The sequence below is a fragment of the Chlamydotis macqueenii genome, chromosome 16 (genome assembly GCF_036417535.1).
Source record: "Chlamydotis macqueenii isolate bChlMac1 chromosome 16, bChlMac1.mat, whole genome shotgun sequence".
Classification (NCBI taxonomy): domain Eukaryota; kingdom Metazoa; phylum Chordata; class Aves; order Otidiformes; family Otididae; genus Chlamydotis; species Chlamydotis macqueenii.
The window spans coordinates 15,621,129-15,647,709 of record NC_141571.1 but is presented as its reverse complement, the minus strand read 5'-3'; the positions used below and the strand labels follow the sequence as shown (position 1 = coordinate 15,647,709).

The window sequence follows — 26,581 nt, the reverse complement described above, 5'->3', positions numbered from 1 at the left end:
CAACCTGCACTGGGATGCGCTGGCAGAGCCCCGTAGCATCAGGACCAGACCCAGGACACCCCTCACAGCGACGGGGAGGCCCCTTTTGGCTTCAACCCCTCCGGCGTTATCGCACCGGCACGAAGGGGATGGCACAGGCTGCGAGTGCGGGAGGGCTGGCGATGCCTCGCCGGCACGGGGCTCAGCCCGTGCTCCTTCCAAAGGACGGCGGCCCATGAGCGCGGCACAGCCCACGCAAGCCGGGGGTGACAGTGACACCTTTACTGCACCCTGTAACCACATCGGGGGGTCCCCAGGGCAGCTGGGCTGGGAAGAAGCACCCACGGGACGGGAGCCTGCAGGCAGCCGAGCGTCAGCCGAGCGGGGAGGCTGCGGAGCACCTCGGTATCCAGCGTGCACCCGAGCGAGAGAGGAGCCAAGAGGGGGAATAAGGTGCTGTGCTTCGGCTGGCTGGGTGCGAGGAGAAGCTCCTGCGAGGCAAGGACGGGAGGTGGGCGACTGCCCAGTGCAGCCCACCCGGAGCTGGGAGCTGTCCTGCCCCCTACACGGCAGCCCCGGGCCGGGCAGAGGGAACTCTCCCTTGTGTTAGCGGTGCCACCTCTGTGTCCCCGGGGTCCAGGACTGGTTTCCAGTGGGGAGGGCCCAGGCACTGGTTCTGGGACACAGGGCAAAGCAGGCAGCTGGGGGAGCAGGGGGAAAACCCCTTTAAAACCAAATTTGGGCTGTGCACAGCCCCTGCTCAGGAGGAACCAGAGCCCAGCCCCACCTCCAGCTCACCCCAGCACTGATTTGCTTTTTGGCTCGCCCTTCCGGGTCTACCCCGGCCACGAACCGCTCCGTCTACAGAAGAAACCAGCTCCAAGCTGAGCCCTGCTCCACGGCCCTTTCTTAGGCCGTGTTTGCGGCTGAGCCGCAAGACAAGCAAGCTCAGCGCTCGCTGCCCTTCCCTGAGAGGCAGAGCCAGATGTAACCCCCGGGGCTCTGAGAGGGAGACGGAATGAAATCAGCCACCCCTTGCCGTCAATCCCGAGGGACAAACAGAGGCGGAGGAAGCCCATCGGAGCGGCCAGGTACATCTGCTTTCTCGCAGAGAGAGGACAAGCACAGTGAGCTGGGCTTGCTCAGAGCCGCTCTCATCCATCTCCGTCTCATCCCGGGACAAACTGTGCATCCAGAGCACGCCCAGCGCAGGGCTGGAAGCCGCTGGTGAAATCTACCCGGGCTGCCTTGGAGGAAGAGGAGTTTTCAAGAGGGAAAACTGAAATGCAGATGGGAAGGGATGCGCAGGCGGTTACAGCCCCTCTGGGCTCCACGCGCTGCCAGCAGCACGCGGGGGCCGAGCAGCCCTGAGCGCCCACGCACCCTTACACATCCAGGCCGCGCGTAGCTCGAGCCTGATTTTGCTCTTTCAAGAAGCAAATCCAGCGCCTGGAACTAAAGGGTTACTTAGAAAAAACGAAGGGCTGGTGAAGTCGTGTGAAAAGTCGCAGGGAGGTCAGTGGGAAAGGGCTGAGGGACGCGGAGAGGGCTCTGGCACGGGCTCCCGCCTGTCAGGGCGGGTAAGCACCAAATGCCTGACTTGTGATGTTACAGAAACTTTCCACTTGGCCCCTCCTGCTATTTTTAACTCTTCTCCCAGCCACTCGCAGCCACCCCAGCCCCTCCAGCTGCCGAGGCTAATGAATTCCCTTTTTAAATCATTTTTTGTTTAATCGGAAAAAAAAGTCAAGTTGCACAAATCCCTCCCGCAGCCGCTCGCCTCCCCCGTGGTCTCCCGAGACGTTCCGGGCTTTCCTCTGCTTCAGCTCGTGCCTCCGCGCGCTGCGGCCGTGCCTGGCTTCCAGCTAAAACCCAGGCCCTGGGGCGCGATGTCCAGCACCGCTGGTTTGCTGGGCAAGCGTCTGCTCTTCCCAAGGGATGTTTTCCCGGAAAGCACAGGTGCTGCGGGGCTGGCCTGCACCTGCAGCAGCGGGACGCGCTGCAAAGGAATGACTGCGTTAACAGACGCCTCCGCGCCAGGAACAATTTGTATAGGCAGCTGCCGTAAATAAACGCGCGTGTGCACGCCGTTCTGCGCACAACTGCGGGGCTCGGGTGCAGCTACTCGGGATTTAAACACATTTCACCCATTTTTTCTCAGGTTTGGACAGCACAGATGGCTGAGGCAGCTCGGCAGCTCTAAATAATTTGTGGGTTTTGTGGTTTGTCCTGTCCCAGGCAGGATGCCGCTGTCACGGGACAAGGGGCAGCGTGACGCTTCAGCCTGACGCGGGTATGGCGGAAACCAGCTTGTCACAGCCGGCTGCTGGAATGCTGCAGCCCACGGCCGTGGCCCGTCTGGGTCTGTCCCCGGAAAGGAGGGAGAGCCCGGTCTTCCGGTGATGGGGCTAGCAGGGCCTTCTCCCCATCACCGCCAAGCGAGGACCCGTCTTACGCTTTGTCATTCTCACACCCAGGATGAGTGCAGCGCACACTGGTAAGCAGGAGCGGGGATTACGGAAGTGATGAGCTACCGGAGAACCGTGGTAGGGAAAGAGCGGTGAGAAAGACAACAAAGTTTTGCCCTTTTGCTGCCAGCCAATGCTGCTGACACATTTTGTTTTCACACATTAGGGAAACGGCTGCCCGTCCTTGTTCTCACAGAGCGCTTGTGCCACCTCACACAACCAGCGCGGCGACTCCAGAAGGGCAGGCCCTGCCTTGACAGGGGTGCTCCTCGCCAGCCTGCCCCCTTCCCTCGGTTTTGTTTCCCAGCCACGAAGTGAAAACAGCAACAACGCCAGAGCCAGGGTAGGCACGAGGGCCTTGAAGAGCCCTGCGGTCCCGCCTGTCCCGGCCCGCGGCCGCCGATGGTCTCCACTTGCAGGCTGCACAAAGGGGAGCCCCGAAGAGGGACGCGATGTGACCCAGGACGGGTATTTGAGTTGTGCTAGTTCCCAGCTGCTCTTAGGCAAGACCTGGAGCCCCTGCAGCCGCCTGCCCGAGCAGAACCCAACGTAACCGTGGGTTTACAGCCCGGCCCGGGTGCAGGTTTAACAGCGATGCCTGGAAACGGTGGGGTAAGGTTATCGGCACTCAGGGCCACAGACTCTGCGGCCCAAAGCCACAGGAAAAGGGCTGTGCGTGCCCGCTGAGCAGCCGGACTTTCATCTGCGGAGAAGCACGCCAGCAAAGCTCGGGTCTCTGGCACTCTGGTGTGTCTGGACGCTTCTCTTCAGCCCACCAATCTCCTCCAGGTTCTTGAGAACCTGAACGAACGATACTTCTGGGAGCACTTTGCAGTAGCAGCGAGCTTCTTCCCCAGCTCCCTCACCTCCCTTCGCCTCAGTATTTCACGTCGCAGAACATTATTGCTTGTCCCCATCTGCTTCAGGCCGTCCTGCTGCAGCAACACCTCCTGTGTGGGTGAAGAAAGGAAAATCAGCTGAAGAAACTCCCCAGCAACCACCAGCACGACACGCTGCCGCTGCTGGGCGCCAACACTGGCCGCGGCCCGACGCGTCGCTCTTCAAGGAAATAATTTCTGCTGGAACAAGGTTTGGTTCCAGCTCTCGAAGAGGCTGTCGTTGAGACCACATTGTGCCAGTCGCGGCACACGACTGCGGAACTCTAGAGATCAGCTTCCCACGGAAAGCTTTACCAACATTACTTATATTACCTGCGCTTCAAATTCACCTGTAAATGGGCACAGCAGCAGGCTGCAAACGGAGTCAGTAATTAATATTTCCTTCGTGCTCTCAAGCTGCCACCCCAGGAAAAGCGCTAAGCACATCATCCGAGCAGGACCCATGTAACCGGAGTTCCTCCTGTTTGGGAAGAACTACAGTCCCTGCGGTCCCTGCTCCGTACTGCTGCATACAGCGTAACGTCCTCATGAATTTATTACAGACATACGTGCACCGCCACCGCGCTGCCACAGCCAACTAGCGAAGCAGCTACTTAAATAATGTAATAAAGCAGAGACCGTAAAAGCCGGGTGAAAGCTGGGTCACAGCGCACTCACCTCCAGGCGGCAAACTCTCAGGAGCGAGCCTGAGAACATTCCAACACACCAGACTGCAGCAGCCACCGAGAAGCGCGTCTCATGCCCCCTCCCAGCTGGACAAACGGCTCCAGCACGGCATCGGGAGGGGAGCAGCAACGCTCCGTCACTCCTTGGGCGCTGGCCGCACCGTGCTATCGCTAACGGGCAACGCGTGGCAGCCCCTGCCTTGTCTCCCAGCTCCCAGAAACCGATCCCCCTTGCTGGGACGTCACAGGAACTCCACGAACCTCCATGACTTTCTGTACTTGTGCCTCTTGTTCCACCTGTGCTGCCTCTTCCAGCCGCTCCAACGTGGCCTTCCCCATTCCGGCTGTCTTGTCTGTCTCCGGATAACGGCAGGAAGCAGTGCACTGAAACAACAGGAGCGTTAGGCAAGGTAACCGCTGCCTTCCTTCCTCCCCTGCCCTCTTCCTCCTCCCTGGCAACGCTGTGGGGAAGGAGAGGTCTCAGCACCTGCTGCTGCTCCTTCAGGTTCTGGAGGCTGCGCCGCAGAAGGCCCATCTGGACAGCTCATTCCAGATACCCGCCGTCGATGTAGGCCCGCAGGACGCTGAGCTCGTCCTGGAGAGCTCGAACCTTTGAGGTGACTTCATCCAGTTGCTGCTGTAGCTCCGCCTGAAAGTCAAAACAGAAAATCTCAACCCACAGCTTCCAGAGCTTCGCTAAGCTGAGGAGTCTGCCCTGCATTTGCCTGAGCCCCTCTCTCCGCAGAGACTACGCACCCCGAGGGAAGTGGGAACGGCCACTCCGAGCCAGACCAGCCTGAGCAGAGCCCGCTCTACGGGACGGTGCAAGGAGGCGACGCTCCTGAGCCCCGAGCACAGGCTGCCGGCCGTCACGGGGCCCTCTCCCTCCTGACAGGCTGACGGGAAGATCGCCCCCGCAGAGCAAACGGGATTCGTTTCCAGAACGGGAATTGTTTGACGTTTACAAGATCAACAGAGCATCTTTAACCCAGTGAGATGGAAAGCAAAGGTAAGACGGTCGTATAGGCTGCATTTCGATGTAATGTGAGCAACTCACCCCAGATTCTTTCACATTGTTTTTTCCATTTCCCGCGGCTCTGCCCTCGCTGTATCCAGCTGGTTCTGATGGAAGGTCTGTGCCCTGTGCACGGGGAGAAATCCAGCCACTGCTCCTTCCATCGAGCTCCGAAACGCCCCCCTGCCCCACCCTGGCCTTCCTCTCACGTGCTGTGGTTTGCATTAGCAGCACCCAGGAATCCGTCGCTGTGGCCGGCACCAGCTCCTGCCCGGGCGCGGCTCCGGGGAGCAGAGCGGTGCCTCAAGCGCCAGCTGGAGCCAAGGATGTTACGGAGGGGTGGATTTGGGATACAGGGGTGACTGCTGTCGCCTGGGACAGTTACCGTCAGGGTGCTCTCGTGGTGTTAAAATGCGGGCACAAAACAAGAGCACCTCACGGGATGTGTGGGGACCAGAGAGCTCCCCCAGACTGGGACGCTCCAGTCACACTCGGGGCAGCGGAAGGAGGAACGGGAAGGTCTGCATTCCGCTGAACGGGGTTTGTTGGCCAACCCTAAAGCCTCACCTGAAATACTTCATGCCGCTGCAGCAAGAGCCTTGCCTGCTCGGCAGCGCTGTCATCAGAGCGCTGGATGTCCTCCATCAGCCGGCAGTCGGTCTCTGCCAGGCGGGCACTGCGCTGCTTCAGCCCTCAATGGCGTTTTTCTTCACCTTGGTCAGATTCTACAGGAATTTGTGGATCAAAGTATTGCAGACTCCACCAGTCCCACCTGCCCCAAGTTTTCTTATCATCATCTGCCACCTCTGGGACACTCCTGTGCCGCGGTAACAGCAGCCTCAGTGCTGAGGCGCTCCGACTTCCCCCACAGAGCACGCCCCAGCTCCCACACTCCCTACTCCCAGCTGCAGGATCTCCACCTCTTGTCTAACCAGCTCTCATCTACGGAACAGCTGTGGTCGTGTCCTCCACCTCCTCTTTGCCAGACTGAGAAAATCTGATACCAACAGTCTTTTCTAACAGGTCACACTTCCTAAATCTCATCCCTCCTGCTGCTGCAGTCTGCACTCTTTCCTGGTTTCTCTTCATTTTTCCCGATGGACAATATCACCGTTAGATTTCACCAGCGTGAAGCGCAGCACCATAATTAGCTCCAGTGCATTAATAAACAAACACGTGCCGTTTTGCCAGAGTGAGGCAGGCCGCTAGAATTTCCTCCATAAAAGCAGCCGGTGTAACTGTGAATTTGCTACCTGCGTCCCAGCGCCGGATATTTGTTGCACGTGCCATGGTAACTTTAATCTCTTCCGAGGTTTTAGCTAATTCAGCCTTCCTGAGCGCTGATTTCCTCTGAGTAAAACTTCTGTATTTCTCTTGGGACGATGACGTCTCTGAAGGCAAGGGTGGATTTTTAGTCAGCATAAATGCAACTGGTGAAACAAAGAAAAAACTCTGCGCTGATTTCACCGTCCAGTTTCAACGCCTTACATCTGCTCTCTCCTGTCATTGGTGGCGAGGGAACAGAAAGGACAAGCGAGAGACTGAATTCAAACTTTCCGCAGCCCCAGCAAAAGCCGCTCACAGCTTCAGCCCAGGAGCCGAACCTATAAAGCTAGAGAATACTTCTCCCCTTTTACCCTCAGCATTTCCCCTTTGGTAATTTTATTTTGGTGGCTTTTGCTGAACGTCTCCCAGCAGGAAGCACTGGGCTAATGCCAAAGCGGCACCAGTGGGCAGGGGCAGCAGGGCGGTGTACAGGGGAATCTCTCCCAACCTGGCTGCTGCTTCTCCCCTGTCTTCTTCTTGTCCTCGCTGGTGAGCGGCGGCAAAGTCAGCCTGCAGGCTGGAGATTTCCTCTCCTCTGCTTCCGTCTCCTGCCGTTTGCTGCGATCCTAAACGCAGCACGCCAGCAGCAGAGAAGACGTGGAGTCAGAGGAGGTTTGTGAGCAGAGACCTCTCTGGCGTGACCCACGGTTACGACTCCCCTCCACAGCTCCCCTGGGGCTGCCAGGTGTCCCCGTGGGCCCTCAGTAAGCCCCCACCTTCACCTGCCTCCCTGCCCCTCGGGGGAGCCCCCCTCCCCACCCCATGCCCCACGGGGAGTCCTCCTGCCCGCCCCTATGGGAAGACCCCCCGGCCCACTCCTTCGTCCCATTGTGAGCCCCCCTGCCCCTCGGGGATCCCCCCCATATCCCATGGCCCCCCTGGGCATCCCCCCATGCCCTATGGACCCTGCCATCCTCCTGCTCCCCAGAGACCCCCCCGTACCCCATGGCCCCCCTGGGCATCCCCCCATGCCCCATGGCCCCCTGCCATCCTCCCGCCCCCCAGAGACCCCCCTGTACCCCACGGTCCCCCGGGGACCCCTCCATACCCCTGGCCCCCTGCAATCCTCGAGACCCCCCCATGCCCCATGGCCCCCGGGGACCCCCCCGTACCCCAGGTTCCCGTCAGCCGGCCCCAGGCCGGTCTCCATGGCGACAGCGGGCGGGTACGGAGGCCGGGCGGGGCCCGCGCTCACGGGAAGGGGCTGGGTGTGGGGGCGCCCCCTGCCGGCTCTGCCCCCGGGATCCACCGGGCTGGGGTCTGGGTCGGACCGGACCGGACCGGACCGGACGGGCCCCGTGGGACGGGGGACCGGGCCGCTGTGGCTGGGAGGGAGCAGAGCCCGCGGCGGCCGCACGGAGCGAGGCCCGGCGCGGCGGGGCAGCGCGGCGGCGCGGGGCCCCCGGCCGGGGCCGCTGTCACCACAGCAACGGGCGGCGGCGGCGCAGCCAATGGGAGCGCGCCCTGCGGCGGGCCTGCGCGCCGCGGCGGCAGCCAATGGGCGCGGCCCCCAGCGGGCAGCCCGCGGTCTCCGGGGCAACAGGGCCGCCGCCGCCGCTCCATTGGTGCCGCCCGCAGCCCGGCGGAGTGGGCGGGGCCTGGGAGGGAGAGGGGCGGGGCCTGGCGGGGCCGGGCCGCGCCGCGGGGGGGGCGAGGCCCCACTCGTGACACCGGGGGAGCCGCGTGGCCGCCCCGCGGGCACCGTGTTCGCAGCCCGGCGGCCCCCGCCCCCGCTCTGACCCGGGGGCGGGGGGCTCGGGGTGCCGGGGTGGGGGCTCAAGGTCCTGGGGGGGCTCAGGATCCCGGGGGTCTCGGGGTCCCGGGGGGGCAGAGCCGCTCCCGGGCCGGGGTGCAACCCCCAGGGAACCCTGGGGGGGAGGTGCGGGGGGGTCCTGGGGGTGCCCACGTGCGGGTGTAGGGGGCACCGGGGACTGCGGGGTGCCCAGACCGGGGGAGGGGCGGGTACCGGCTGGAGCGTCCCCGGGTGGGTACCGGAGGGCACGGGGCGGTACCGGGGGGCCCGGGCCGGGGTACCGGGGGTGTTGCTCTGCTGGGGAGTGGCACCGAGAGCTCCCGGGGTGCGGCGGCGGCGGTACCGGGGGGGCACCGGGGCGCGCCCCCCTGCCATTCTCTCCAGCAACCCCTCTCCGGCCGGCGGCCATTGGCGGAGCCGGGCATTTCCCCCCGCGCCGCGGCCAATGGGCCGGGGGGGCGGTGCCTCCCATTGACAGAACCGGCGCGGCGGTGTTTACCGGGGGCGGGGCGGCGGCGGCTATAAAGAGCGGTACCGGGGGGGCGTGAGGCTCCCGAGCTGCCCGCACACCCCCCGCCACCCTTCCCCCTCGACCCCGCACCTTCCCCGCACCGCGCCCGATCGGAGCATCCGCCAGCTCGACGCGGGGAGCATCCCTGGGGCGGGGCGGTGCATCCCGGAGCATCCCCCGGACCGGTACAGAGCATCCCTGTGCCGGTGCGGAGCATCCCGGAGCATCCCCGGACCAGTACAGAGCATCCCCGTGCCGGTGCGGAGCATCCCGGAGCATCCCCGGACCGGTACAGAGCATCCCCGTGGCGGTGCGGAGCATCCCGGAGCATCCCCGGACCGGTACAGAGCATCCCCGGTGCCGGTGCGGAGCATCCCGGAGCATCCCCGGACCGGTACAGAGCATCCCCGGTGCCGGTGCGGAGCATCCCGGAGCATCCCCGGACCGGTACAGAGCATCCCCGTGGCGGTGCGGAGCATCCCGGAGCATCCTCGTCCCCGGGAGCGCCGCCCCGTCCCGGTACCCGCCCCGGATCCATCGCAGCGGCCGCCGCCCCCCGCCGTGAGCCCCCGGTCCCCGCCGCGGCCCCCCGCGCCCCGCCCCGCCGCCACCGCCCGCTCGGCACAATGGGGGCGGCGCGGAGGGGCGCGTAACGGCGGGCGGGGGGGCGGCGGCGGCGGCGGGAGAGGAGGAGGAGGAGGAGGGGGCGGCGGAGGGGGGGTCCCGGGCCCCGGCATGGTGCAGCGCGGGACGCGGGGCCGGGGCGCGGAGGCTCGGCGGGAGCCCACCCGCGACGCCGAGCCCGCGTGGTGCAAGACGCCGAGCGGGCACATCAAGCGGCCGATGAACGCCTTCATGGTGTGGTCGCAGCACGAGCGCCGCAAGATCATGGACCAGTGGCCCGAGATGCACAACGCCGAGATCTCCAAGCGCCTGGGCCGGCGCTGGCAGCTGCTCCACGACTCCGAGAAGATTCCCTTTGTCAGGGAGGCCGAGCGCCTGCGCCTCAAGCACATGGCCGACTACCCCGACTACAAGTACCGGCCTCGGAAAAAGGGCAAGGTGGGCGCCGGCGCCACCCGCCCGCGGCTCCCGGTGAAGATCAAGCCTTCGGTGCTGGGCCGCGTCTCCGCCGGCCGCAGGCAGCCCGCCAAACCGGCCGCCGGCCCGGATGGCCCGCGGGAGCCCGCCGCGCAGGTCCCCGCCGAGCAGCACGGCCCCCGGGAGCCCCCCACGCCACCGAGCCCCGCCACCCACCCCGAAGCGGGGAGGTCCCCGGAGAGCGGGTCCCCCTCGCCCGTCTCGGCCGGGTCCCCTCCGTCCTCCTTCGGCTCCTCCGACGAGGAGCCGGAGGAAGAGGCGCTGGGGGTCCCGCCCGGGCGAGCCCCCGCGGGCGCGGCCTGCGGCGCGCTGGACTGGTCCGCCTTCGACAAGGAGCACGACCCCTTCCCGCGGGGCGGCTCCTCGCACTTCGAGTTCCCGGACTATTGCACGCCCGAGGTGACGGAGATGATCGCGGGGGACTGGCTCATGTCCAGCATCTCGGACTTGGTCTTTACCTACTGAGTCCCGCGCTCTGCAGGTAACGCTCGTTCCCCCCCCTCCCACCCCCCCCCAAAATCAGGTCGCATGAAAAAAAAAAAAACCCACCACCACCAAACCCAACCCAGGGAAAAAAAAAAAAAAAAAGACCCGAAAGCAGCTGTTTACACGCAGGAATCAGGTATTTTGCCTTGAAGTCGCTGGAAGGCAGAGCCCCCCGCTCACCCCGTCCCCTGGCACGTGCCCGCTCCTCGCCTGTCCGTCTGTCCGGCCCTTCCCTCGCGACCGCGGGGCGCGTGCCTGCCCGCCGCCCTCCTCTGCCCGCGGAACGCGAGCGTCTAACGGGGTTTTCGTTGTCAGCGCTCGGCCCCTTCCCCCTGCGGCTCTGGCCACAGCCGCTCCCATCCGCGCCGGCCGCCGCCCCGCGTTCCGGGAGCGCCCGCGCCAACCCGGATCCTGGCACCCGTCCCGCCCTCCCCGGTCCTTGGGGAATGGCCGATTCCTTTTGCTTTTTTGGCCGCGTTTAAAGCATGTCTTCAATTTTCCCCTCGTCCTCGTCGCAGCCCCTGGGGAGGGGTCCCCAGCCGGCCGTGCCGTGCCCGGGGGCGGCAGAGCCACGTGGAGCCCTCCCCGCCCCGACGCCCCGTTTGGCTGGCGGGGTCGGCACGCCGCGGGCCTGGCTCTTTCCCCGTGGCGCGCGCTGCCCGCCGCCGACTTTGGGAAGAGCGAAGTTAGGCGCACGTGACGCGCACATGGCTGCGGAGGCTGTGCTGTTCCTCTCGCCGGGCGGCCGCGCGCGGGAGGGGAGCTGTGCCGCGGGAGGAGCCCGGCCCCGGAGCCACCCCGAGCCCCGGCGGGGGACCAGCCCTCCCCGGAGCAGCCCACCCCTCTTTTAGCCTTGGCCCCGGCGCCCAGGTAGGGCTCGCTCCGGGCTGGCTCGCCGTGGCCGGCGGAGCTGGGTGCCGGCGTGCCCGCCCGCGGTAGGCGATGCCGGCGGGGACGCCGGGGGAAATCTGCCTTAAGCAACTGCCCCAGCGGGGCCGAGAGCAGCGGCCGCAGCCGGCACCGGTGGGCGCGTGGGCGATGCTCCGGTGCGGTGTCCCGCTGCCGGCTCCGCCAAGAGCGGGGGCTTCCGCGGCGGCTCCTCCAGCCGGATTTTTCTTTGCTTTTCCTCGTGGCTCCTTCCTGCGGCCAGCTGCCTCCTCCCGGGGAGCACGTGGCTGCGCAGCGCCCGCCGTACTTGCGGGGCAGGGGCCGCACAGGGGGCTGCCGGGGACCCCGGCTGCTCCGAGCCACCAGCTCTGTGGCCGGCGGAGCTGTACCGGGCCGAGCAGGGCCCGTCGCTTGAAGCAGCCTCTGGGGTCCCGCATGCTCCCGATTCCCCCGGGCTCCGGGTGCGAGGGAGCCCCTCTGACCCTTCCCGGGAAACGGGGCACCCACTGCCTCCCCGTTTTGCGGCTTTCAGTTCCCCTGGTTGCGTGCTGCCCATCGCCGCGGGGTGGATGGAGCCACGACCAGGGGGAGGGCATCCCCGTCCCGGGGTCCTGGCGTCCCCCCGGGGGCTGGCCCCGCTGCTGCAGGGGGGACGCTCGGTGTTCCCCAGTCCCGGTCGGCCCCGGGGGTCCCGTCGAGGCGCACCCCCGAGGGCCGGGCGGCATAGATGTGTCGGTGTGTAGCGGTAGCTGTGTGTGTGTGTCGGCGTTGCGATAGCCGCGGTGTTTCCGTAGCCCCGGTGCGGGTGCCGGCCACGCGTCGGGCCCGTGTTCCCCTTGTAGAGCCCGTCCCCGTCCCCCGGCCGTTCCCCCCCGGCCCCAGCCCCCCTCAACCTGGAAAAAGCCAAATAAGCGCCGGGCCGGCCGCCACGCCGGCGGCCTGCTCCCGCCTCGCCACCGCCCCGGCGGGGGGCTCTGCCTTCCCACCTCCCCCGGGACACCAGAGCACCCCAAGCCCCGGAGCTCGCCAACACGCGCAGAGCTCCTCCAGCACCTCGGTGCCTTCTCGGGGCGCGCGGCCGCGCGTCGCCCACGGGCCGGGGCGCTCCCTCCCGGGCGAAACCTTTCCTCAGGAGCAGGTTCTGGGTCAGCGCCAGAACCGGAGCCGGAGCCGGGGACCCCACCCCGCCCCTGGCCGCAAGCACAACGCCAGCCGCTTCATCCCCGTCCCCCTCCCGCCCCGTGTGTTTTTCGGGGGAACCGTCGTGGACAGTGGTGGAATTCCTGTGCCGTGTGGTCGTAGTGCTTAGAGACCCCCAACCCCAGCGTGCGGCCCCCTCCCGCTGCGCTCCCCCGCCTCCCCGCTGCCCGGTGCTGGCTGGCGTGCGTGTGCGAGCGTGCGTGCGCGCGACGTCCCGTCATCACCAGAGACAAAGCTCATAACAATAATAATAATAATAAAAAATAAACGAATAATAAAACTAAACCAAACCTCTCTCAGGAAGAAGCCGCGGCGGGCGGGTGGGCGGGCGGCCCCCGGAGCCGGTGGGGCCCCGGCGCGGTTGCGGACGGGCGCCAGCGCTCGGGGTCACCCTTGTCGTGTCGTGTTAGTGACGGGTTTCTGTAGCTGTGGTTTTGCAGAAATAGGCCGGCAGCCGAGGGGCACGCGGGCGCGCGCCGGGGCGCTGCGACGCGGCCGGCTCCGGCCCTGCGGACGCTCGGCTGACGATTATCCCGACTGTTGTGACTATGGAATAAAGTGTGTTGGTCTGCGGCCCACGGCTCCGGCTCCTCCTGCGCCGCCTCGCTCGTGCCAGGGGACGGGCGTCCCAGGGGGTGGGGGTCCCGGGGGCCAGCCCCCAGCTCCCACCCGAGTCCACGGGCTCCCACAGGGACCGTGGGTTCGGAGTGGGCTGGCTGCCCCCGGGGGGTGTTGGGCACACGCGTGTGTATGCGTGCGGGCGTGTGAGTGAGCGCCCGCTGGGTGCGCAGTGCGTGTGCGTGCTGCACAGGTGTGCACGGTCTGTGCGCGTGGCGTGCGGACACACAGCGTGTGTGTGTGTGTGTGTGTACAAGCGTGTGCAGCGCCCGCGTGTGCTCCACGCGTGCCACACGCCTGTGCTGGCCCCGCTCTGCACACGCAGCCCCACGGCCGCGCCAGCTCCACCCGTGTGTCTGTTGGGGAGCGGTCGGGGCGCTAATCCAGCCCCACGGGGGGTGGGCACGGGGGGCACGTGCTGCTTGCGTCACTCTCCCCTTCCCCCCCCCGCCCGCAGCTGTTGCCATAGCAACAAGGGGAGCCGGGAGCATCCCTGGGTACCACTGCCCCTCCTGCCCCGCACCCTGGGTGATGCTGGGGGGCAGGGATGAGCAGGGGGGATGCAGGATGAGGGCAGTCTGTGTGGGGGGGGGGGGAAGTGATGGGCACCAGGGTGGTCCCCAGAGGGAGCCCCCCACTCCCGAAACCGCAGCAGCACCAGGCTGCCCCCCCCCGACTCCCACCCGTGAGAAGGGATGGAGGGACACGCGTGTCCCGCGCTCTGGGGGCACGCAGGCCGGAGCAGAGGGGCTGCCCGGGCAGCATCCCCCCCCCCCACCGGAGGCCTCTCAGCACAGGGCTTTGTTCAGCGCCGCACCGGCACCGAAAGGGTCCCGAGCCCCCCCTGCCCCTCTCCTCCGGGCTGACATTTCCACACGCATCCCCCCCCGGCCCCGCACACGCCCCGCACGCGCCCGCAGGCGGTTCCCATGGCAATGCCCCATCCCTGCGGGGGGGGGGGGGGGATGCGGGTGGCCCCATCCCCACAACGTGGCGGCCGTGTCCCCTCGGCCGCCCCAAAGGTGGTCGCGTCCCCCCCGCGCCACCGCCCGTCCCTCCCCACGCCGCCGGCGATTGGGTGGCTGCGGTGGCCTGACGGGGAGCCCGATCCCGCCAGCACGGCGGCGGGGGTCGCGCCGGGGCCGGACGAGGGCGGCCGCGCTCTCGGTCACCCCCGGGACGTGGCCTCGGCCTCGCTGCCCCAGCTGGGTCCCGGTGGCCAAGACAGAGCCCTGCGGGTGGGGGGGCGCGGCTCTTGGGGTCCCCCTTGGTGCTCCCCAAAAGAGGCAATGGCCCCTGCGTGAGGGGTGCATCCCTGTGCCCCGCCCTGCGCCCCAGGATGAGGACAGGTGGGGAGCTGCTGTGGGTGTGAGGGTCCCACCGCCCTCCCACGGTGTAGCCCCCCCCCGTGCCCCCCAGGACGATGCCCGCCCATGAGCCGGGCTGCGGCAGCGGCTGCGGACCCTCGTGGGCAGGGGAGGTGGCACGGGGCCCGCTCCTCCTCCGCCTCTTCCATGAGGGCTGCACGGGGGCCAGCCCCAACGGGGACGGGGACGGGTCCTCGCCCCACGGCGCCTGGGCCCCCCTCATCTGTGAGGTAAGAGACCCCAAAACCGCTTCCTCCCCCCTCCCCCTGGAGATGCAGCCCCCTGCCCGCATCCTGTGCAGGGCGCGTGCTGCCATGGCAACGTGGTGGCCCTGTCCCCAGGTGGGCCTCTCCCCGGGGACCCTGTTCCTGCTCACAGGGGCCGCGGCGCTGGCTGCCCGCTCCCCGGTGCCCCCGAAGCCGGAGGGGATCGGCGAGGAGCGGTCCGTGGCGCTGGACCACCTGCCTCGGCCACCAACGCCTCAGCTCCCCTGGGCCGCCCCTGCACCCCGGGGTGCTGCTGCGCGGCGGCGGGAGGCTCCCCGCCCCCCTGCCAGGCCGTGCTCGGGGACCGGCGTCGCTCCGGGAGCAGAGACCACCCGGAGGCATCGCTGCCGCTCGCCTAGCGCCATGAGGCTGCTGCCCCGCTCCTCCCGGGGCCAGGACCCAGCAGGGCCTCGCGTCACCCCGCAGCACCGAGTGCCCGGCGCTGTGCCTCGGGGGGAACCAGGGGACGGCGCCAGGGCAGGAGCAGGCGCGGGGGGTCAGCCACCGCCCCCACCCTCAGCACGGGGCAACCTGCGAGGCTGCACCCGGCAGGGACGCGGGTGTTCGCACACGTCGCTGTTTTACCCGTTCGGGCTCTTTTTGGGTAAGTACAGGAGGTGCGACGCTTTCTCTGGGCTGGTCTCAAAGCGGCCGCAGCCGCCCCGGGGCAGCCCCGCTCTGGCAGGCGAGGGACCCTGCCTGGCACCGGGCTCGCAGTCCGGGCACTCACCCCCGAGCCGGGCATCGCGTTAACGCGCCGACAAAGGCCCCCGGCGCAAGAAACTGCGCTTTGCTGGCTCGCCGGGCTTCGCTCCGCTGCGAAACCTCAGCCCTGCCCGCCGTCCGCCCCCCAAAAGCCCCAGCGAGCCCCCAGCAGCCCTCCACGCCCCGCAGGCCCCTGCCCGCCTGTCCCTCCCAAAGGGCTTCCAGCACTAGGGAGAAAATCGCTGCCAGAGACGAAGCCAAAGGGAACCGAAAATAATTCCTGACGATCCGGTAACCACGGCCGCCAGCCTCGTGCCACCCCCAAAGCCCGGCTGCAGCCCGGGGAAGGTGGCTGCGTCACCCCGGCTGCGCGGAGCGGGGCTGGCTGCCGGAGGCTGCGTGGGGAAGCGGCGACGGCCGGGCCCTGCCGCCGGGAGCCGGGCCCAGGATCTCCTCCCGCAGCCAGGCGCGCGAGCCCGGGGTGCAAAGCGGGGCAGGAGGTCGGGCTATTTACAGCCCCGCTGACGGGGGGACGCCCTGGGGAGCCCGCAGCAAGCCCTGGCGCCTCACCAGCGCTAGGCAGGCGGAGGGAGAGCAGCAACCGGGGCACGCAAGCGCCGTTTGGCCCCGCTCCCGCTTCTCTTCCCGAGGCCGCGGGGTGCCACGGGAGCAGCTCTGGCGCCCCGCCGCAGCCCGGCCGGCACAGCGCGCGTGTAGTAACTGTTTATTGTACAGTTCCAGCTTTGTACAAATCTGCATTTACACGGCTCTGTACAGGTCTCTGTACACAGGAACCCACGCACCCGAAGCGACCGTCTCTTCCCAGCCCCTTCCTCCCCCCGGGACAACGCGAGGACTAAAGTGCATCATGGCCAGAGAGCGGGGGGGACACAGGGGCTTCCCCTCAGGGGGGTGGGCAGCAGAGGGGCACACAGAGGGGTCCCGGGACCTCCGGCAGCAGCCCCAGGTCACCGCAGCCACCACAGAGTTCCACACCCCGAGTTTCTAAAGTGCTAAATCCCCCAGCCCTCCGCCCCGCGCCGCTGCTGCCCCGGGAGGTGCCGAGGGACAAAACCCGGCTGTGCCCTGAGCTGCGCTGGGAGAGGAGCCCACGAGCAGCCCCCGGCTCTCGCCGGCGGCACAGAGCCCTGGCAGCACCAGAGGGAACAGGTCTCGCCGCCCTGCCTCTGCGAGGGCAGAGCCACACGCGCCGGCTTTCAGCCTGGGGAGGCAAAGGAAACCCCTCTGCGCAGAGCTTTACAGAAACACGGAGCGCGTGCGACAAGCGCCACGGGCAGAAAGGCACGGCCCCTCCCAGACCAAGGGCGCGCGGGGCAGCCCAGAGCCTGCCCAGAGCTGGTGACAAGCCGACAGGCAGGGGCTTGGGACAGGAGGGCGCGAGCTTTCTTTTCTCTCCGAAATCCCTAACTCTTCCGCCCACGGCTAGATTTCAGGCACGCGGGCGCTGGGCGCGGCACAGCCGGCTTTGGGCACGAGACAGCAGCGGCAGGGGAGCCGGGCAGGGCCGCGAGGGGCAGGTAAGGGCACTTGCGGGAGGTTTAGCAGCTCAGGGAGAGGTAGAGGCAGAGAGTGTCTATTGGCTTCGTCTCAGTGCGACACCGAGTCGTCTAGAGGGATTTGCTGCTTAGCTGGGAGGGCGGGGAGCGCAGTTAACGGGATGGGGGGGGGAGACAGGAGCTATGCAGGGGTCGGGGGCAGCCTTTCCGGGAATCTCCCTCTCTCGCATTATCCCGAGGGGCGACACTGAAGTCCAATCAGCTCGCGGGGCAGATCTACGACAGGCTTCCTACCTCGGCAACCTCTGTCCTGCACAAAGGGTTTCACAAGGTGGAACAAGCCTTTCTCCACGTCAGAGCCTGCTTCCGGAGCCGTAAAAGGTCCGCACCGGCTGCTCGCAGTGCCGCCAAGACCTGCGGCGCCGTGACCCGGTGCATGGCAGCACGCACGGCAGGCAGGGCGAGCGCCGCTCGTCTCACCTCGCTGACCCGAGGCACGCCCGCGCCGCTGCCAGCGAAGCCCCGACTGCGGCCGGCAGTCCCGCAAACTGCTCCTGTTCCCTGCCCTTCTCTCCTGCAAACAGACCAGGCCGCAAAGATGAGAAAGCAGAAAGAGCCAGGGAGTGTGGCACACTGCACAGAACCTCGTGGAAGGGCACGGACAGGGCTTTGGGAAGGTCTGGCTCTCCTCAGAGGTTGCCTACAGGAAAAGGCAGGGTCAGACCCTCAGTGAAGCCGAACGCAGACGGCGGGGCACGCTGGCAGCCTGCGGACGGGAGCGCTGCGGAGCCAGAGGGCTGCCCTGCTCCTCAGGAGCGCAACAGCCCCTCGCCCCCGCACACGCACGCACCCAGGCCAAACCCTGCCCTGACACTCTCCTCCAGGCGAGGATCCACCCTCGCTCCCGCTAATTGGCCCCGACAGAGGACGCGGGATCATTCCGGTACAGCCCACGCACGGCTCTCCACTTGTACAGTCACCTGTGCGCAGCCTGAAGAACCCGACTCGTCCGTACCTCCGGTTCCTCACGAGGCGGCGGCAGCGCCCATCTGCTCACCCCTGCACGGGGAGGAGGGAACAAGGCGAGCGCCGGTGCGGGAACAATCCTGCCGGGCTGGTTTCCATCGGTCTCTGTCGCAAAGGCCAAAAGCGTCACAGGACGCAGCGAGAATAAAAAATAATCTTCAGACAGGTCATTTCTGGACACGTCCTTTCATCAAACATCACCCCTTCGTGCCAGGGAAGGACGAGGTGACGGGGAAGGCCCTTCCTCTGGCCTCAGGGGAATATCTGCAGTTCAAACTTGGGCGCCCACTCCAGCGCGCTCTTCACAACGGCCAGGGCAGCTGCTCCCAGCGCGACCGTCAGCCCCATCACCGCCAGCTTGACAAAGCGGTTGGTCCTTGGCTTTGTCAAGATGGATTTTGTCCGCTCCTCCCCTCGTTGCCGCTCCCTGAAGCGCTGCCTCAACACAGTGTCTGGTCTCTGCTGCACTGACGCCAATTCAAAGTCCTTAAAAGTGGAAGCCGCGGTTCTGCAAGAGAAGAAACGAGTCAAGGAGCGTCCCCGGCTCGCCTCTGGGACCGGCCTCCTGCCGCGAAGGGAGATCTTCAGGAGCAAGCGAGACCTGGCAGGGGGAGGTACAGAAGGCGAGGGCACGCGGGCCACCCTGCACTCACCGTTCAGCCTGCTGCTGGGCCGCCTCCCGGGCAAGTTCGGATGGCGGGAACTGGACGAAAAGGTCCCCAGCTTTACTGATCAGAGTCTCGTAGGGAAGGTCCTGCGGGATCTGGGACAGGAGGTGGTGGACAGAGGCCATGTCGCACTCGCAGTCCAGAACTTCCTGCTTCCGGTACAGCACGATCTGCAGAGAGCAGCAAGAGCACAGTCGGGAAAGCGGGGACGACTCCTTGTCACTCGCTGGCATTCGCTCCAGAGCCGGAAAAGAAAAACATTTTGCTTCCAGCTGGAAGATCCACGCTTCCTCAAGGGGACAGGCTGCAGCGAAGCATTCCCCATCAGGGAAAAGAAACGCCACACCCTTCCCGAGACTCAGAGGCGTGGAAGACCCCTTCCTGGGTATTCACCTCTGCGCACAGCCTGCTACCGCCAGGTCAGAGGCACGCGCAGAACCTCAGCAGGGCCTGGCTCTGCAGCTCGCCCTCCAACAGGGATTCGTTTGGACTTCCCACAGGAGACGGGGCAGACGGACGCACAGCGCAGGGCTGCCCCCGGCCAGGCTCCCCAGCACCCACGCAAGTGCCCAGCAGCGGAGCCAGCACATCAAAGCAAAACCAACCACGAGGTCCCGCTGCCTCCACGGCACTGAACTAGAACAGCCTGAAGATCTGGATGCTCATAGGCTGCCGCGAGCAATCCTGCATCCCAGGATCGCCGGCCTCGGGGTCCCCTGCAGCGCAGGGTGAGGCCAGGGACAGCAGCGGCACCGGGCTTGCCAGCCCCAAAGTACCGACACCTCGCAGCGGTTCGGTTAATCCCCTGCGCTCCGGGCGATACCTACCACAGCAGCAAAATAGATGGGCATCAGCGGATGGCAAGCCAGGAAGAAGTCGTATAATCGCACGACGTGCCTGAAGTCAGACAAAACGTGCCCGAACCAAGTGATCAGCCAGCTGAGAGCAAAGATGGTTCCCACCTCCGCGCTGCACAGAGAGAAAGCGCCGTTACGTCGGCCACCGCCAGCGCGCCGAAACGCTGCTGGGCGACCCTGCGCCGCAGCTCCGCGCCTGGGCAGGGAGCCAGGCCTGGCTGTCAGGGCTCAGTCCACATCCGTGAACCGCAGCTCTGATACAGCCCCGAGGCAGAGCACCACTCGTCTCGCAGCCAGCGGGCCCACAGCAAAGGTCCAGAAGCCTCTCTCCAGGAGAACCTCGATGTGTGACGTACCACGGCACTGTCTGGCATGCTGACCTGAGGACGCCTCAAGTCCTGCAGCACAGTCAACTTTTCAGGTCCCTTTCCACCCTAAAAGCTTACTAACTGCTGGGAGTTTCTAATGAAACTTGGTACCCAGAGTCACCGTGGCCATGAAACATAAGAGACACTCGCCCAGAAAAGGACTCTGGGCTGGACCTTCCCACTTACCTTCCTGTTTCTGCTTTATCCTGCTCACTACACTTGTGTCCCACTGCACACCCTTGGAATCATCCCCAGAACGCAGCAACAAACTACAGCCAGCACGTGAAGCAGCCGTGGCGGTTTTGTACGACACCGTCCAAACCCCCAGCCTTTCCAGCACAGGCTGCAGACCACCGGGGTGAAGGCAGCACCACGTAAAACCCCTCAGAACAGGCAGCACAGGTTTGGGTCTGCCCAGAAGCAGAGCACCACGTGGCTTTGGACCGTGACCGTTAGCTGCGGCTCAGATGCTGACTCGTTCTGAGGAAGCCACCGCGGAGCTGGGGATACGCTGGCCCAAGCGGCCCCGTGAACAGTAACACGAGACGGGGCAGAGCCAGGAGGCTCCGAGGGAAGGTCTGCGTACCTCTGCATGAAGTCGTGCACCTCAGGGTTCACCTGGTCTATGATGGGCATCAGGTAATTTAAAATGTGCTTGGTATTATCCATCGTCGGGTCCATAAAATCCCTGGGGAGAGATTGAAAAGAAGCTCTGTCAAGCGACCACGTCAGTGAGCTCTCCTCCAGGGAGGCACCAGAAGGTAAACAAACAGACTTGCAATAAAGAGCTTTGCTGGCAGGGTGGCCCCCAGCCCCACGGAGCTCTGCCTGTTTGGGACAGCCTCCTTTCGACCTGGCTGGGGCACACAGAGCTGGTCTGCACAGAGAATCCAGGCCCAGACAATCACGCTGGTGTCAGCTGACACTTCTTATTCTGCTGCAGTGCATGTGTGAACCGTAAAGCCTTTCAGGACCCAAAACCTAACTCCCCTCCAAACCGCTCCCCAGCTGAAGGCTTGTTCTCATTTCAGCGCACAAACGGGGGAGTCGCTTGCCTTGGGGCTCAAGACATCAAGAGATGCTTCAAATTAACTGACAGCCTTCAATTATCCCTTCCCCAGAGCACAACTCCCTGCAAAGCCACGTGCTTTCGTGTGGTCACGCTGCCCTGACAGCACCCCCCTGGACAGGGACACGACGGGCGGCCACCCGTAACCCAAAGCTGTGCCCTCCAGGCTCCCCTCCCAGGCCAGGCCCACCCGTACAGGTGTTCCCACAGCGTGAGGACGCGCAGGCAGCTCCTCTCCCGCAGCCGAGTACCTGAGATGATGCGTGGAGAGCTTTTCCACCAGAGCCGTGGCCAGCCTGTCCCCCACCACCAGCAGGAAGGTGACCACGATGTCGTGGTAGCCCTGGTAGTAGTGCAGCTGGGGGTTGCGCTTGAGGACGTGCAGGATAATATCGATGAGCTCCTCCTGCAACCCTTCCCTCTGCTCATCCGGCATCCCTGCGGGGAGAGCACCAGGCGGCGCTGGGCCGGGCTGTGCCAGCTACCGGCGCTTGCCGCGGGAGCCGCGAGGAGGGGACCCATGCGTTTACCAGCCCGCTTCATCCCAAGGGATGTGGTGCAAAGGCGAGGGAGGGGAAAACCAGCAGAAAAAAGTAACGCAAGTCCTAATCCTACCCCCTAAAACTGACGGCCCAGGGGAAGCTGGGGGGTTGTTTAATCTTCGGAGCTGCGGTGCCCCTACCTGCGAGGGAGTCACCACGGAGGACGGGAGCTGGGTTTACTGAGGCTGGCACAGCGCTGTGAAGAGCGAATCGCGCTGCGCATCCAGCACTGCTAAGGACATTTTAATCATTTTTAAATTCCCTGGGGTGCTAGAAAAAAAATTAAACAGGACCCATTTTCAGAGAAACTGTGCCAGCTGCATCAGATTGTGAGGCCTCCATCGCCACAACTTTGTATTGGTCTCCTGCTAACAACGCGTGTTTAGGGACAGGATGTCACGGGAAAAACACCGCTCCTGCCACGCACCGCTGCAGCCGGTTTCTGGCAGCCCTTGCCAACAGATAAAATGCCCAAAGGCCAGGCAGAATGTCCCAGCGGAGATCCTGCAATGACAGAGTTCTCCTTTTCCCCTGCTTCCCTAACGCGTCTAAAAATAGGCAGGAGGCTGCCACTCCAGGGCAAAAAAAAATCTGTACCAGCAGACCCGTCAGGAATCGGGCCTGCACACATCCGCGCTCGGAAGAGAATCAGAGTGAATCTACTGTTTATGCAAAATAAAAGCAGCAGAGCGGGGAGCAGATTCTGGCCAGAAATAACGGCTGCTCTGCAGTTAGATATCTGCTGGATTAAATGTTTTATAAATAGCACAACGAGGCACCAGCCGCGCAGCAGAACCCAACAACTGCAAAAAACATTTACCTTCTAAAGGCTCAGAGTTCCCTTAAATTTGGTGCCTGAACCCAATTTTGGGACCATTTCACACCAGAATTCGTTCAAACCGCTAACAGGATCCGGGCCTCTCTGCGCTGCAGCCGTTCAACGGTTCCGGCCTGCCGGCACGGGGGCTCAGCGGGGTGGGGGAAGCGCAGCCTTGGAAAAGCCACTCGAAACCCAGCTGTGGCACGGACAGCTGAAGGAATCGATAGCCGCAGAACGGCTCCGCTGCGCGACGACGCTGCTGTAAGCTCACAAGGAAAAGGCTTTCTAGGAGTCAGGCTCTTGGAGCAACAGAGCGTCACCTACCGTGAGCACCCCGAGCGAAGCGTGAGCCAGGAGCCCCACGGCACACACCCTCCCCCGGGAGGAGAATCCCCTCTCACCTGGCGGGAAACGGCGCAGGGACCGCCGCACGTCCAGTAACACCTGCTGGTAATCCTTATTGTCCTCTCGCAGCTCCTTTCCTGCTGAGGGGAGAGGAATAAGAGTAACCCCGAGCAGCGCAGAAGCACTGGGAGCAGAGCCAGGCGAAACCCTGCTGAGGCAGGAGGATGAGCCTGCAGGCACGGCCACACCACGTCCCCTTTTCCTACGTCACTCCTGTCCCCTCACTTTCACTGCCACGCGTTCTGACACCAAGGGCACTCCAGCGCGAGGAAACCAGCCTGTTATTTCTTTAAACAGCATAAGTTAAAATGCTTAAACTGACAGCACTCCCAGCGTTCCTGGAGACATCTCTGCTCCGCAATTTCGCTGCGCAATTCAAAGCGCACTCAGCAGCAGCAAGGCACGATACATCGTGGGGACCACGAAGAATAGTTTATTAAATAGAAATAATTCAGAAGAAAACCCCATCCACGGGTAGCTAAGATCGTTAAAACAGAAGGGAAAAGAACTTGCTGGCACGCTGAGCTATCTACGTGATCACATGAAATGAAACGTTGTCTTCCAGCAGCTCAGATCACCTAACACAATCCAGCTCTTGACTGACGTGGGGGGATGCACGCTTCTGAGCGGCCACACATTCAGGAACAACAGAATCTGTCCTGCCACTGCAAAAGCTACAGGACCTGGAGCTCCTGCATTGCTTAGGCTTTAAAACCACGCAGGTACCTCAGCAGGAAGGCCATCTTCCCCGCTTCTGCTTTGACCAAACACCACATGTGCTTCGTGCCACGATCTGCTTCATCTACGCCTGGAAGAGACACCTCAGAAGTATCTCAGCCAAGCCAGGGCTCTGCACAGCCGCCTCACCGCCCTCACAGGGAAGAATTTCTCCCCTGTATCTAAGCTAAACTTGCCCTCTGCCCGTGTGCAGCCGTTACCCCTCGTCCTCTCCGCTCGCCGAGACCACCAAGCCGTTCTTCCAAAGCACCCCAGCGCAGGCTGCTCCGTACCTGGAAGAGGGGGCAGGTCGTCCGTATTCACGCTCAGCAGCTTTGGCCACACTTTGCGGCGAATCTCATCCGTCAGGAGCCCGCCCTCGCTGATCGCCATCCGCCTGAGCGTAGCCACGTCGATGGGGTCGCTGTTCAGAGCCTGATAGATTTCCGCCACTTTTCTTTTCTTCTTGGAATCAAAGTCTGTAAGAGGATCACAAAGAGGCGAGCTGACAGGCAACACCAGTACAAGATGGGGCAGCACTCAGATCGGGGGGCAAAATCCACCGCAGCGACGTCGCACGCACAGTAAGGGAGGCGACACGGGACAGTCAGCACGCATCCTGCCAGGACAGACCGCGGACGACCCCGGCGGGTGACCCACCAGCTGACAGTCCCCACCTCCGCGCGCTCAGCGTCGCGGGCACCTCACGGCTCGCAGGGCATCCCCACCGCTTCCCTCCCAACCCCGCTGCTCCTCCCGACACGGGAGCTGCCACCGCTGCCTGAGCCGGTCGCCCAGCCTTGGCTCCCGTACTCCCAATGGATCACGGCTCCCTTCAGGGCCGTGACAGCCGTGCAAAGCCATCCTGCAGCTGTTTGCTCTCTGACGCAGCCGTCAGCTCAGCTTTCCTAAGGCCAGGACTCTGTGTTCCTACTGATTCTCAGGCAGTGGCTCCTGGATGCGGCCGTCCTAGGAAGAAGCCCGAGCATTTCCGCTCACAGCAACAGCCACAAGATAGGACGTAATTATACCAGAGTTAACAAATCACAAGCATATTGACTTCTCTCCCAACAAGCAGAAACTTGCCAGCTGTTAGCGTCCATGCAGGGTAGCCAGCGTTAAACCAATACTGCTGTTCTGTGGAGCATGGGAAGTCCGAGGCTGGAAGGGAAGGGAGTAACGCGGAGAGTGCACGGTGCTCTGGCTTCAGAGGGGTTAAATGCACTTACAGGCCGTAGGAGCGTTTCCCAGGGAGCTGAGGAGGGACACTATTTCACACTGCATCCTGGTATTTGTCACCGCTGCCTCACGGGAGGAAGGAGAGGGGCAGCCAAGAGCCACCCGATATCCCACACCGGAGGAGCTTCCACTAAGGAGGCTTCGCGGAGCGGCCGCAGGGCCGGAGCGCAGGACGAGGCCGCAAACGCTGCCTTTCCTTAAAGGCTTTTTCCGACAGATCCAACTAACGCCGCTCTTGGGCTCCAAATGGGATTTGTTCAATAAGGGCTGCGTCCAAATGGGATTTGGGGCGGGAGGAATGAGAAGGATCCCGACAAACAGCTGTTTCTCAATGCCCCACCCTCCCAGCAGCGACTCGGGGAGCGCGTTCCTCTGCCCACGTGGCAGCTCCGGCGTCTCGGCGCTGCCCCGGCCCTCTCCCTGCTCCCGGGGAGCTGCGTGTGAGCGCCTGGCTGGAAGCGCTGCTTTCTGCGGCGTCGGAAGGGGAGATGGTGGGACGGCAGGCTGCTGGGACGCACGGAGTAGGTCAAGCAGTGGACGCTGTCCCTTCTCAAAGTACGCTTTTGGATGAAGACAAGCTGTAACAGCCTAGAACAGGTCTCCAACTCTCCTGCGAGCATCAAGTTCCTGGCAATGTTAAGGCTTCTAAGACAGCCAGTGACCACAATTTCCTTTTTATTTTATTTCCTGCCCCTTCTGCAAGCAAAGGTGTTTGCGCAGGAACAGAAACAGCTCCGCTCAGCTGGCCGTTCCCTACCCGCTGCGACAGGCAGACACTGGGCCGTCGCACACCGAAGCCCTGGCAAGGAGGAGACAAAGCCTACGGAAGAAACTCCGGTTCACAGGCACAAGGAACCGCAGGAGCAGCGTGAAGGAAGGAGCACGTACTGCCGGCTTCTCCTCAGAGATTTACTGGCAAATACCCAACATTTACATCGTTCAGCCGGTAACAGCTGCAAGTATTAAAAAAAAATATATATAGATTCTTTACTTCCGCGGCAAAACCCGGCGCCTGGAACAGTTCTCACCCACGGGCACCCGAGCCCAGCACCCGCCTGGTGCGGAGAAGGCGGGCGATCTCCGCGGGCCGAAGCGGGGTGCCCGCCCGCAGCGGCTCCCGAGGGAAGCGGCCCCGCAGACCCCGGGCAGGGCGCTGCGAGGCCGGGCCAGCCCCGCGCTGCCGCCGAGCCCCCCGCCCCGGCCGCTGCCGTGAGGGGCGGCCCGGAGCGGCGAGGCCCGGAGAGCTCGAGGGCCCGGCCTGAGGCAGGCACCGCGGCCAGACCGCAGCCCCGGCGGCTCCCCGCGGCCCGGCCGGGGGGCAGCGGGACCGAGCGGAGGGTTCGGGCCCCCGGGACCCCCCTCCCCGGGCCGGCCCCCGAGCCCCGCCCCGCCGCTAGGGGGCGCTGCCGCGCCGGCAGGGGGCGCTCCAGCCCGCGCCCGATCTCAGAGGAACCGGCGCCCCCCCGCCCGCCAGGCCCAGCCCAGCCCGTACCGTGGCCGCCGACACCGTTGCGCGGCGGACTCCGCCGGGCCATGTTCCCGGGCGCTGCGGCGCATGCCGGGCCGGAGACCGGGCCGGGCCGGGCTGGGGCTCCGCGCTCCCCGCGCCGTCCGGTCCCGTCCAACCCCCGCCCGCTCCCCCCGCCCCTTTGCCGCCGGCGCGCGAGCGGCACGTCACGGCGCCCCAGCGCGCAGGCGCAGCTCCGCGAGGGGGGGTGTCACGTGGGCGGGGAGCCAGGCGCGGACGCGCATGCGCAGAGCGCACGGCGCTCAGTTCGCCTCAAGGTTTTTGTAAAAAAACTCCGGTTTTGTATAAAAAAAAAAAAAAGCGCCATTTCTCCGCAGTTTAACCCGGCCCACGCGCCCCACCCCACCTTGCAGACGGCCACCCCCCAGGACGGGTGCCCGGCCCCGGCTGAGGAGGAGCAGCGGCGCCCGGCGCATCGGGGCGGGAGGGCGCCGGGAGCCCCAAAAGAGCAGGATTTTGGGTTTTACAGCAAAAGCTCCTTCTCCAGGAGATACCCGCCTTGTGACGTTGGTGTAGGGCTCCTCCGCACTGCTCACCGTGCCAGGCGTGCGTGAACGGGGACAGGGCCTGCCCCCGCC

General features: G+C 64.9%; 2 protein-coding genes and 1 long non-coding RNA gene across 6 annotated transcripts; 1 reads left to right on the top strand and 2 right to left on the bottom strand.

Moving 5' to 3' along the window:
- Positions 1-5,622: 5,622 nt before the first annotated feature.
- On the bottom strand, positions 5,623-7,724 carry LOC147598746 (uncharacterized). The gene is made up of 3 exons (XR_015260358.1): positions 7,658-7,724; positions 7,465-7,612; positions 5,623-6,918 (listed from the first exon to the last, which is right to left on the bottom strand). It is a non-coding gene; the product is annotated as an uncharacterized LOC147598746 (long non-coding RNA).
- A 1,627-nt stretch (positions 7,725-9,351) lies between these two features.
- Positions 9,352-10,222, top strand: SOX12 (SRY-box transcription factor 12). Its single transcript, XM_086760728.1, has one exon. The coding sequence runs from the start codon at positions 9,352-9,354 to the stop codon at positions 10,180-10,182; it is 831 nt and encodes a 276-aa protein (XP_086616854.1). The 3' UTR covers positions 10,183-10,222.
- A 5,736-nt stretch (positions 10,223-15,958) lies between these two features.
- Positions 15,959-26,158, bottom strand: TBC1D20 (TBC1 domain family member 20). Of its 4 annotated transcripts, none has more exons than XM_086760973.1 (8): positions 25,968-26,158; positions 23,530-23,715; positions 22,516-22,599; positions 21,004-21,190; positions 20,270-20,371; positions 19,286-19,427; positions 18,444-18,628; positions 15,959-18,298 (listed from the first exon to the last, which is right to left on the bottom strand). In XM_086760973.1, the coding sequence occupies exons 1-8, from the start codon at positions 26,008-26,010 to the stop codon at positions 18,043-18,045; spliced, it is 1,185 nt and encodes a 394-aa protein (XP_086617099.1). In that variant the 5' UTR covers positions 26,011-26,158; the 3' UTR covers positions 15,959-18,042. The 4 variants fall into 4 exon arrangements, with proteins under 4 accessions (XP_086617099.1, XP_086617100.1, XP_086617097.1 ...); XM_086760974.1 differs by having other exon boundaries at positions 22,516-22,596; XM_086760971.1 differs by lacking the exon at positions 25,968-26,158 and adding an exon at positions 24,466-25,904.
- Between the last annotated feature and the right edge of the window lie 423 nt (positions 26,159-26,581).